The sequence below is a fragment of the Coffea eugenioides genome, chromosome 7 (assembly GCF_003713205.1).
Source record: "Coffea eugenioides isolate CCC68of chromosome 7, Ceug_1.0, whole genome shotgun sequence".
In the NCBI taxonomy this organism is placed as follows: Eukaryota; Viridiplantae; Streptophyta; class Magnoliopsida; order Gentianales; family Rubiaceae; genus Coffea; species Coffea eugenioides.
Genome location: NC_040041.1, coordinates 17,499,463 through 17,512,264, shown reverse-complemented (window position 1 = coordinate 17,512,264; position 12,802 = coordinate 17,499,463). Strand labels below are relative to the sequence as shown.

General features: G+C 33.6%; 1 protein-coding gene across 3 annotated transcripts; it reads right to left on the bottom strand.

Moving 5' to 3' along the window:
• Positions 1–3,610: 3,610 nt before the first annotated feature.
• On the bottom strand, positions 3,611–9,032 carry LOC113778090 (AUGMIN subunit 4-like). 3 transcript variants are annotated; one of them, XM_027323363.1, is made up of 14 exons: positions 8,840–9,032; positions 8,684–8,731; positions 8,438–8,563; positions 7,631–7,984; positions 7,288–7,387; positions 6,770–6,815; positions 5,973–6,066; positions 5,750–5,821; positions 5,499–5,557; positions 4,576–4,644; positions 4,439–4,490; positions 4,094–4,171; positions 3,916–4,007; positions 3,611–3,751 (listed from the first exon to the last, which is right to left on the bottom strand). In XM_027323363.1, the coding sequence occupies exons 1-13, from the start codon at positions 8,966–8,968 to the stop codon at positions 3,945–3,947; spliced, it is 1,290 nt and encodes a 429-aa protein (XP_027179164.1). In that variant the 5' UTR covers positions 8,969–9,032; the 3' UTR covers positions 3,611–3,751; positions 3,916–3,944. The 3 variants fall into 3 exon arrangements, with proteins under 3 accessions (XP_027179164.1, XP_027179163.1, XP_027179162.1); XM_027323362.1 differs by having other exon boundaries at positions 3,728–3,808; XM_027323361.1 differs by having other exon boundaries at positions 3,728–4,007.
• Between the last annotated feature and the right edge of the window lie 3,770 nt (positions 9,033–12,802).

Genomic DNA, 12,802 nt, shown 5'->3' with positions numbered 1-12,802 from the left:
TCTTTTTTAAGTTTTAGAAGCAATAGATTTTATTCTTATAAGGGATCAACAAAGTTACATTTTGCTACTTGTCCTGATTGACTAATTCAGTTTCATAGCTGGTTGTTGGGAAGATCTAAAATACGAAAAACATGTGTGTTGCAGAAAAAATCAGGATGATACCATTTTAAGTGGTTATCGCTAAGTTGAAGCGTGTGGAGAGTATTAAATGTTGGAGATATACCATTTTAAGTGGTTTTGAGATATAATGCAGCAGTAAATGTTCGGAAACATTTTCAAGGCCCATTGAACTTGTTGGACTCCAAATATATATACATATATATATATATATATATTTATATTTATATAACAGACGGGACGGGACGAGGGGTTATATAAATATAAATATATATATAATAATATATATATGTATATATATATATATGCAGCAGTTTTGTTCTATTTAAAGATATAATTCCTTTTCTAACCCAATTGAATATTTGCAAATTACTTGGATGTGTACCCAATTTTTTTTTTATATTTTTATATGACAGTATTCAAATTAAATCATTTGTTCAGAAGTGTTTATACAAAGAGAAATTATTTACAGTTTGGATAGGAGTTTATTTGAAATATTATTTGGAATAATTACTGTAACACTTTTTGTGATGTGATGTATGTAAGATAAAAAGGTGATTGAAAAGATAAAAAGAAGTGTTGGAAAATATGTTTATGATACAAGCAAATAATTAACAAATTCAGGTATATCATTAGCAATTATTAATAAAATTAAAATTCCTGTGTCATTGCCATCACAAAATCTATGGATTTTCAACATATAAAGAATTTGCAAATAAATACCAGCAAGTAATCTAAGTTCAGTTTCTATAAATACTCGTACTGCCTAAAATTTAATGAACGAAATGTTACAAATTAGAAAAACACATATAGAATAAAAAGGAATACCTATTGTATTGAATATGACTGGTTCAAGTTATCACTTTTCTTTACTTCTTGCATGTTAATTGTCTAAGTATCCATCATCAACTCTTTAGTGATTGAGCTTTTTCTTTTTTCTTTTTTCTTTTTTATGTTTTGGCTTTGTTGTTTTTTTTTTTTTTTGCTGTGAAACATGGCTTGTTTGGAATTGTTATTTTGTATGCTAATGCGAGGGCGGTTCCTTTTTTTTTTTTTCACTTTTTTTTTCCAGTTTAAGTTTTTCACTATAGTAATCCATTATATAGAATTCTTTATTGTTTTAAAAATTATTTCTTTCTGATTTTCTGGTGTTCTTAGACAATTTATAGACGATCACTATCTCTAATTTTTGAAAAAAAAAAAACGAAAAACTAACTAAGGATGATTAGCAAAAAATTAAAAGTTATAAATCATGACTTTATTAATCAAATAAATCTTGCTTAAACATTATCTGGCTAGCCCCAGGACCCCTAGTTCGCATTGAAATTTGATGAAATAGCATGTCCACTAGAAAAACTTTAATACAGAGCTGCTTGATAGAAGGCGCCGTTGTGAAAAGAACTTGGTCCCAGTAACAGTCGAAAACTAATTTATTCATGATTGCTTTTGTTTTGTGTTATGTTCTCTCCATGGAACTTGGCTTCCTGGGATTCCAGTTCTGTCCAATTATATAATCTGACAATTATTCGGTGTATAACTTTCATGTATATGTGAATTTTGTCACTTAAACCGTAAAACTTCTTTTGAATTGTTCTTTCACTCGCAATTAATTTCCATTTTTCTAGACTAATTTTTTTTAATCTGCAAATCTACTATGGTTTCCATTTCGTTTTTTGGTGGTGTGTACGTAGTCCACAGATTAACTGAACAAACAATTCATAACAAACAAAAGAAGTAATTGAGGATGATTACTGAGAAAAATAAAATACATCATGGGTTGAATTACAAGGAGTAGCAACAAGAAAATAATTACAAAACTAGCGAGGTACTTAAAGAGTTTTTGGTAGCGGGAAGAAATGAATGTGAGTAATTACAAATTATATTCTCTTTTACTAATATATGGAGATTGTTAAAGACATATTTTTGGGTGTTCTCATACTGAGGTAAGAGAACGTAGACCAAAGATGGCAGCTTTGATAGAGTAAAGAGTTGACGAAGATAATTAGGAGCTTGCAGAAGATCAACATAGCCAAAAGGAGAGTTTAAGAGGTCTCAGCGCAACGGATCTTCTGTCCACTTCTTTTTTCACTCTCTATCCCACTTTTTATTATAGTACATATTTCTTTTTCATAAATATCATACTTTAATTCTTTTTTGTTTCCTTAGGTTCAACAACTACAACTGAGTAATACACAAAATTTAACAAATTCAAAAATTCAAAATATACATAAAAAATTAGACTTTTTTTTATGAATGTTCTGCTATATTTTGTAATTTTCTATTTTATATATATATTTGAAACTCTTATATTTATTTTTGAGTCTGTCTAACGGGGTGCCCAATGGACACTCGTTAAAATATATAAGTATTAGATTTCTAGAAATATAAGATTAATTAGAAAAAGTATATAAATGTACGGGAATTAATTAGGAAGTTGTATAAATACAAGGGAAGGTAGTAATTGTTAGTTTGTGTATATACATGATAGATTAGGTGGAATATAGATATATTAACGGGTGTCCAATGTATACCCATTGGAAAAATCCTTTATTTTTTACTATGTTACTAGTTATTTGATAGTAAGAAAACAAGAAAGAATTAAAATATGATGTTTATAAATATGAAATAATGATATTATAAAAAGTGGGATAGATAATGGAACAGGGAGTGAGACAGAAGATCCGTTACGCTATAATTTTTTTGGCTCCAAACCATTGCTAAAATACTGTAGGGCTAGAATATAAATAGTTAAACTTTTGTAACATACCCTATTAGATATTAGCTTAATTAAATTTAACTCTCTTGAGGTTTCACCAAATTACCAATCAACCCTTGAGATTAGGCCAAATTACATTCACCCCTCATCACCAATGTCATCTTTATTTTACCGTTAGATTCTGGAGAATGACAAAATAATCCTTCACCCAAATGCACTGACAACAAGCCAAGTTTCAATGGAAGAAATGGAGAAGAAAGTGGGAGTCAAAGGAAACAAAAAATGTACAGAAAAAAAAGAAGAATATTAATAAAGAAAAAACTATATGCTTCTTCCGCAAAAAGAAAGCAAAAAACAAAAAGCCTTCCCAATTTATATCTTTGTTGGTAAAAGGAAAAAGAAAGAGAAAAACAAAACAAATAGAGGAAGAAATACATAAAACCAAAAAGACAAAAAAAAAAAAAACAAAGAAAGAAAAAAAGAAAGAGCAGAATAACATAGAGGAAGACTTAAAGTTCTACTCACCAACGCCAGTTTTAGTCTAGTTCCACTCCCACAACGGCACAACCCCTCTGGATTCCCACCACTCATTTTACCCAGCCACAAACACTTGCTTTGTTTGAACAGCAATTTTTGTTTAAATCCTACAGGCACTTGCATTTTTTGGACAGCAATTTTCCAAGAAAAATTATTACATTTCGGTAAACACATTTTTCAATTACCTTTTTATCTTACATATCACAAATCGTTATAATAATTTTTTTTTTTACAAAAAAAATAAAAAAAAATACAATCCAGACAAGGCCGAATTAATGTCACGTATGAGCTCATCACTGGTCCACAACCCCGTTATAGCATAGTATACTGCAGCACTCGAAACTTGGAAAAAACCTCTTAGAATGGATGCCTTCACTGGGACTATGAAAGACAGATCGGTAGAGCATTTATTGGTTATTATACACAACAAATGATTGCCTATGGAAGAGAAAATATTCATTTCCCACTCGCGAATTGTGCAAAAACAAAATATAATGGATATTTACTCTATTATTGGTTACAGTAATACAAGACAGAAGACATACGATAAGCTCTGAATCCAGGAGGTAATAGGTCAGATGCTTCGGTTAAGGTCCATCTCCACTTGGTGAATGGTCCAACGCAAATTTTCCAATTTCTGCAACAGGACATTCCAATTTAAGAGTTAACGAACAACTAGACAAAAACAATTTCCATGATATATTCTGTTTAATTCCCACTTGCCTTGACTATCTCATGATATTGTCTGGCTATGGAATCGAAGTGTGGATCGACGCCTTGATATTCACGAAGGCGTGTAACCTGAAAGCATTAAGAATACAAGATAGTCCAGCGTAAGATCGTCTGAGCAACCTGAACAATAATTCTAAAACGTATCTTCCTTACTCCACTCGAACTCAAAGACATGATTCGCGGAAATCTTATAGTATCATGAACTATTTGACAAAGCAAGAAGATAAGCATAAACTTAAATGGCTATACAAGCAATATCAGTGGCATAGACTGGCACACAAAAGCACATATTCTACAACCCCAACTTGAAAAACAGAATTTACGAATGAATTATACCGCTTTATTATACGCAAGTGATGCTTCATCTGTAGAATCAACCAGATATTTCCTGAACCAAAATGAAAGCAAAGAAAGAGAAATGTTAATCCCGCGGCATCAGCAGAATATTCACTGATAAAGTTGACTTTGTTTACCTTATCTTGTGAAGTGCTCCAATTGTTTCTGGAGTATAGGTGTCATACAACAGGACGTGTTCTAGAACTCTGAGAACAACATTTACGTAAGAATATTATATTCCTCCTATAGGCAAACAGCAGTAGACCATCTGTCTCAAAACAACTCAAGTTGGGGAAGCCATTTAGTTATCAGAAAGCCCCATCATCAGACATGAAAGGTACCACGCTAACCCATTCATGCACTATCTTTGTTCATCTAGTGAAGGCGTGCGGATGTCAAGTTGCGTTATTTGCCCCCAGAAAGAGTATTCCTGATTTACTTTCTAAATATAGGTCATGAAAAGAAAAGAAAGCAATGGACTTTCACCACATTTTAAGCATCACAAAGGAGAGAGGTTAAATCTGATAAGCAACAAAGAACAAATCCAATTGCAAAACCTACATTTAAGAAAGACCAACCAAAAAAAAAAATGAAGAGAGGGAGTTAGATACAGATAGTTTAACAAACTGTATTTTTAAAGCACCATTGATCCACATCGCTAGCAAAAGGAGAAAAATCCAGAAGATGAAATATAGGGAAGAAATTTCGACTCAAAACCTAAAATAGTAAGATCAAGTTTGTTTCTGACTACTCAACAACCCCCCCCCCCCAACCCCCGGGGGACCCTGAAAAAGAAAAAAGAAGTTTGTTTTTGACTGTTCTAAGTGATAGTTTCGGCCGAGTGATCTGTAGTTACTAAATTGAAATTTCTGGTGTTTAAATTCATCCATCACTGATGTGGAAGTATCCTTATCCAGGTTGTAGAATGTAGTCAAAATTCACTGAAAATGTATCAGATGATGACAAGTCGGAGCATCCTTGACACCAAAATTTCAGAATGTACAATTTATACAGAAATAAAATTGTCCAATCACAGGAAAAAGCACGAAGTGAGGCAAACCTCAATTTGGCATTCATGGTCTCACACCTTTTGCAAAGCCAAGTTTTGTGCAGTTCATCCTATCAATTTAGATGCAAATGATGAGCTTAAATATCTGGTGAGGAATAACCAAAAAATCAAGAAGTTGTGCTTGCAGTTACATTTAAGGACAAAACTACTAGGAAACAGCAGAGAATGAAGTAACATTATTTCCAAAATCAAGTCATAACCTGTAGCTTCAAGAATACAACACTATAGGGAAGTAAACTTACATATTTATGTTGATGCTGCAACTTAATTTCTTTAACAAGCTTGATTAGCACACCTAGTATCTGCTCCAAAACCTTGAATGGAAAGAATGACCTTTAAGTGCTAATTATAACGAACTATGGAAAGTATTATATATCAATCTGCAAATGCATGTAAATCCAGAAGTTCAATAAGAAAAATAGAAGAGAAAAAATGCAGGGACTTAGGATGCCAAGAAGACTATACATTGTAATATTCTGCAAACTTTCTGTCAGATGAATATAGATCCCCCCTCCATGCTGTTTCTTCTCTCTCAATCTCCTCAATAATCAACTTTATCCTGTTAAAGTTAAAAGCCAATCTATTGCTTAATCACATTTATGCACTAATGATTTAATATTAGTGTAAAATAGGACCTAAAAATGATATGCATACGTACTTAATTCAAGAGAAGTTATACAGACTATCCAAAATAATCCTGCTGGACCCTGTAATTACTTGGGGAATTCTGATTAAGCGGAAAAAAGGCACAATTATGTGTATTTTAACGTTATTATTACTATTGTTTGGTCTGCAATGGTGTGGGAAGGCGGGAAAGGAGGTAAAACCTGAATCTTTGGTCACATTACTAGAATTTTCTCTAAAATTGAAGATTCTGGCATACATGTTTCAGTGGATTGTTTTTCACTTCAACATAATGCCAAAACAGTAACATTTGCACAACCTCTTGAGCATTTAAATAATCATTAAGAAGAGTCATCAGAGTCTGAGACTGGTAGTAATATTTTATCCATGTTTAAATGGAATCACATTGACAAGAACCGGCAAAAGATCACTGAAAGATACAAGAAAATTTGGCAAATGCAACCAAAACTATGGGAGTCCATTGAATTATCAACACTTGATGTGGCACTTTACATGGGAATGAATCAACTAGCAGCCTCAGTGCATAAGAAGCATTTTAACTTGATAACATATATACCCATAAAAACAGAAACTTTGTAATTGAGGTGCGGAAAAAAAAATTAGATCAAGGCTCAGACCTTTCTGGGAGCCTAGCAGTTGAATTTGGACCACTGGTTGGTGAATCTGCAAAGATAAAGGAACTTTACATCTTTGAAGTGTTTACAAGCAAGCATTGTAACAAAACTTAAAATGACCAAAATCTTCAAGTATGAAAAAGTTTACTATTGGGCGTTGAGCGAACGCAACTATTTGAAGCAAGTCATACTCAGTAGTTCAGCAAAAATAACATGAGCATGGCTAGAAAATCGATATAGTAAGATGATCATTTTCCCTATTCATTATTCATTGTTTCATAGTTATCAAAATTTTGAATTAACGCAGGCACCCAGATGTCCAGTCAGTATCAAGTTAGTTTAAGAGTGTAACAACCAATAATCAGAACTTTTAGCCTATGAACTTGGTAGCTTTTCCAGGTCAATGAACTTGCCACAGGTAGCAAATCCTCAAGGACAATAGTGACCAGGCAACCAATCGACATCCACAAGCAGGGATATTTTAGGACAATATTGAAACAATTACAAATATCTTGACTTACCGATGTCACCTGTAACCATAGCATCTATTAACTTATCAGACTTAATGTCTAGTCGACTGTCAATCTCACGGGCAAGTGACATCTGGTATTCTGCCATATCCTACAGTTGCATAACAGAATAGGTCTTTAGTTCATTGGTTCAAAATTTTATTCTTCCAAAGTAGCTCCAACTAACAAAAGATTCACATATCAGAAATAGAACTTCCACTTAATCATGTGTCATACAAAGGAACCAAAGAGCAAAAGGTTGTTTTCAGATCAAGCATACAAGACATTCTCTAACTGCACAAATTATCAGTAAAGAAATCTCTGTCCCATGTGATAAAGGCATCTGATGTCATACCATAGGTAATGGAAGTTGCTGAAGTTGAGTTTGCCACAAATAAGCAGGAGTGATTCCGAGGTATCGATTAGGAGCACCACCAACTTCAGGTTCTGATGCATCAGCGACAACCCCTGAGATCATAGTGCTGGCAGGAGCAGAGGTGCCAAGTGCTGAAATATTTGTATAATTAGTTGAATTTGAGCTTGAGCTAATTGTGACACTGGTACAGGTACTATCAAGGGAGCTTCTTGACATTATACTCCATTTTTCAATTTCTTCCTCGTGTATTTCGCCATCCTTGGATATCAGGGGAAGCCTCAGCTTCTGAGCAGCTTCTGCCACAACCATTCGATGCTCAAGAGCCTCGTAAACCTGAAATATGTATATCACAGTGCAATTTTTAACATGTCCTCAAGTAAAACATTTATTTCAATTAAAAGTCTGTGGAAGTGGGGTCCATTTTACAGGGCTCAAATCGATAAATCTTGCTCAATGACAGGGAACAAGATAGATACAAAGAAAGAGCGAGATCTCAAATGCAACCTATATTACCTTTACTCAGGTCAACAGACTGCTTTATATAACTACATAATTAACAGATGCTCGGGAATGACTTCATCATGAGACTTTGATACATATCAGCTCTAGTGATGCCAATAAAATGCATTTATATCGAGCTTACATGGCACAGAAAACTGACAATGGCAGCACGCTTGGCTAAAGTAGTTTCGCATTCCCATCTTGCAGACAAATATACTACTTAGAAAATTTTACAGAAATACTCCCAACAATTGCTGTTAAATATAGGAAAAAGAATCAGAAAACCTGAGGAGGATTCTTCAAGCCAAGCTGGGAGTAAAGACCCTGAACATCGCGAATGCCCCCAAAATTAGCCACTGAAACCGCCTGCTGATAATCTTCCACCATTGCAATTGCCTCGATGTAAATTGCCTACGGTTGTATTAACACAGATGGTATCAATTAAATGTGTCAAAAAGAAAAAAGAAAACAAAACTAACTGCAACAAACAAACCCAAAAAAAAAAAGGAAGATTCTCAGTAGAGAGAATACCAAGGCTTCCAAATAACGCTGTCGTTCTTTGCACATTTCCTCCCTCGCCTGCATCCAATCCACATTTACACTAAATTCTTACCTCAAATTCATTTTGTGATAAAATAGAGAAAGGAAGAAGGTAATATTGTTCGAGAGAGAGAGAAGAGAAAGTACGAGTTGGAGGTCGTAGTGAGTGGATTTGGAAATGAGAGAACCATCAGGAGCTAAGCAGTGCCGCTCCAACTGATTTAATAGCTGGATCGCGTCTGCTCCTAGATTTTGTGCTGCGATCCCCTTCCCCATTTCTCTTCTCCTTTGACAAATTTCGCTTGAGACTTTAAGAGGAATATCTTGCTTCTGCTTTTGGCTTCTGTCTTTCCCTCAAAATTCAATATTTCAATTCCCAATTTTGAACTGCCTTTACTAGCCGGCTTGCACGCCAAAGCCAAGCACGAGTCAATACGACATCGCTCCGTCTTTCTCCTTTTGTTTGTTTCCCTTTTTTTCCTTTCTGTTTGATAACAAGTTTTTTTTTTCATTTTAAAAAAAAAGTTGATAACAAGTTTTTTTTCCATTTTTAAAAAAAAGTTGTTTTTATTGTATTTTTTTGGGATTCACTTTATTTCATTTCAAAACAAACACCAAAAAAACAAGACTATTATCTCATTCACCGATATCTTCGTTAGGAAGATCTCCACACAAGCCTCCAATCCCTTTGTTTCATTTTTGTCTCCTTTCCAATCTTCTTTGAGTTGGACAGCTCAATTTGTACTTGAATCAACTATGTATGTCTTGAATGATTCTGCAAAGTGACCAAACTATTTTCGCAGAAATCAGTAGTTGACTTGACTAAAGCAATAAATACATGAAGTGATCTAAGTGTTACATAATTTGTCGCAATATATATATATATATATATATATATATGGGAATCATTTAATTAATTCGTCAAAGACTCGAAAGGCAAACCAATTATCACAATGCTTGAAATACTAATTAGGAAGAAAGCTAACGCAGGTTTTTAGGTTGTCAAGCAAACAACCAAGTCACTGCACTGGTTTATTTTAAACTTTGCTAGTCTACGTCTCTCTTTTACGAGTTATTTGAAGTTGATTTCTACTCAATTTGCTGCCATATGGTAAGAGCATTCTTCCTATTTTACAACCGCCCTACTGCAGATGTGCATTGACAAATGCACTAATCAATTCATGATTCGACGCCTCAGCCCCAGACGTCATCTCCACCATTAGCCCATGTATCAAAGGTGTTTGGCTGTTAACTGAAAGGCAGGCATGGACTCTCTTTTTTCCCCCACATTAAGATTTTTCTTTCTCACCTAAAAGTAGTCTAATCAATACCTTACCCTACAAATGGTTTACCTACCTCAATTAGTTACCCTCCTTTGCTCCAGATATAGGAGAACGTATATTTAAGGATGGTAATGGGGGCAGGGCCGGGTGGCTACGGGCACCTACCCTGCAGGGGCCTAATGGGGCGGGGGAGGGGGAGTGTACCCCTGCCCCTTCCTCCATCCCGCTACCCGCTTGAAAAAAAATATAAATATAAATATAATATTTAATTTAATTAGTTACAAACTTATGATAATGATATTATTAGTTATATGTATTATATAATGTATATTAGTATATGTAATATAATTGATATTATCAATTATACTAATAATTATATATGACTATAAATAGAAATTATTAATTAGTTATACTAAATTTATTAATACATTTATACTAAATTCCTAATTACACTTAATACAATAACATTTTTTTCTCAAAAAAAAGCACAAGCACAATAATGAATTAGTGATTGTATTTACGCCAAAAGCAAAAACTTGACTACTTTAATTATATTTATTTCATCATGTTGGATTGTATTCAAATAACTTTTGTTTGATTATTTTTATAAGTTTCAATTATGAAATTAAAATGAATAATAATTTAGTGATGTGTTGATATTTTAGTACTTGATTATTTACTAAAATTTAACTATAATAAAATTATATAATAAATTTTTATTAGCTCCACGGGGACACTCGCAGGGAGAAGCGGGGCACGACGAGGGGAGCAGGGGGCGGGGGGAATTTGTAGGCACCAACCCCGCCCCGTTGCCATTTTTAAGTGTGTTGCACATTGGGTGTTAAAGTTTGTAGATATTGGATTTAATATTACCAATTTGCTCGATATGAATTCTAGAATATAGATTACAGCTGATTGACCGATTAAGTTCCACTACTGGTAGTGTCTATTATATATACACATATATAATTCACGTTATTGTTGTACGTCTATTACATAATACCTTGTGAAATGCTACAAACTCTTCACATTTCTACGGAAGTGCTTTCCTGTATTGTTCTACAGTGCTTAAATTCATTCATCAAAAAGTTGCATTACCAGATAACACGCAGGTCTGGGTAGCATACTGGGTGTCGTGGGGGTCTTTACTTCTTAGCAGTAGCGGACCTATTGGCTTGTCCTTGTGGGGTTGTTATCCCACATCGGTTCTAGGGGGGGTTGGGTTTGGGTTTATAAGGCCCTGGGAGAACCTCAAAAGTTGCCGGCTTTTGAGGTTTCTTCTGGGATCTAGGTTTATAAAAGCCGAATTTCTAACTTCAGTTAGAAAAGGTCAAGAGATAACACGCAGGTCTTCTTTGAAGTACACCAACTGAGCCCACCTTTGTCACATGAAGAGGGATTAGTTTGGAGAGATTTGCAGCCTAATGAGATTTTTTTTTTGCAAATGCATTTTTTTTTCCAATTAGGAGTTTCCTATTAGTTCCCTGTACTCTTGAGGGAAAAAAAAAACTTTTGAAACTTAGACCTTCTTATTGTTTTACTGTAAATCATTATAAAATCGATTGAAAACCAACAAACCAGGATGCATACACGATGTGGAGAATCAAACTTACTTGTACAGAATAATTGTCTTCTAAAAATTGGAAAAAGATTCAAGATAATTAAAGCACTTAAAAAATACAACAATATAGGATGATTTATGACTAGATCTGGCAATTATATCCAAAACTCAACAACCCACCCAACCCATCCATTAATTTGAGAGGTTGGGTATTGGGTCAATTTTGGGTTGGGTAATAAAAGGCCACATATATTTTGGGCTGTTTGGGTATTTGTATTGGACAGCTATTACCCAACTTTTGCTAATTGAATCAAGTGAATAATCAACACAATCTTAAAAGGGTGAATAGTTACTCAAAAGCATCAACTATAGACTATGTTTTATTATTTTTTGCTATAAACATCTTTTGTGATTATAACATAATTCGCCAAGCAAGTTAAAATTATTTTACTTGGCATATTTTTAATTCCTTGGTTACATACTTAATAGGGTATTACCCTAGATATGGACAAGACCAGATGTGTTAGAATAGTTGCCAGATTCATCGTGACAAAAAAATTAATTTGCATTTATGAGTTAAATATTTAGCTACAATGTGACTTTTTTTCATTTATATTATCGTCATCAAAATGTTTAGTATGAAGAATTTGAACATTATTAAATTCGAAATTAATTTTGAGACATTAATGTTAACTTACAACTACTTATGTTCTCGGTGCTTAATAACTACCACATAACTCATTCATGCTAAAAGATTTTTTTTTTTGTAAACTGTATTCTCAATATGTAAAAACTACATAAATCCAAAATTACCATACTTTCTTTGTGAAAATATTAGCATAAAATCTTTTTTTAGGCGGTTAGGGTATTTGTATTGGACACCCACTTAAAAATTTTTTTTGGTATGTGAAAATATATTTGAAAGAGTTTATATATCAAAATCTATTAATTAATATATTTGATCATATTTGGGTCATGGGTTTGAGATGACCCAATATGACCTAATCCAAAATTAACCCAATCTAAAGTTGGACGGGTTGGATGTAACTCATTTAAATAAAAAGTCAATATTAACCCGCCCAATTGCCAGGTATATTTATGACAACAAAATTTGCTTTCAGTTTAAATCTGGATATATTGTCCTTTTAACATATGGGATCCCTTTGTTCTGGGAAACAAATTGTAAAGTTCTATTTTGGCTAGTTTTTGTTGTCATGTGTGTCATGCACTGAGGACACGCAAATTGGGTTGGTATGTTTCCTATTC

What these genes read in the sequence shown, in the direction of transcription:
- LOC113778090 (XM_027323363.1), bottom strand. Translation starts at nt 8,968, where the DNA reads ATGGGGAAGGGGATCGCAGCACAAAATCTAGGAGCAGACGCGATCCAG. An exon ending in AGCGTTATTTGGAAGCCTTG is followed by an intron (nt 8,564 to 8,683) that starts GTATTCTCTCTA and finishes ATACAACCGTAG; the next exon opens with GCAATTTACATCGAGGCAAT. An exon ending in TATGGTTACAGGTGACATCG is followed by an intron (nt 6,816 to 7,287) that starts GTAAGTCAAGAT and finishes TTATCTTTGCAG; the next exon opens with ATTCACCAACCAGTGGTCCA.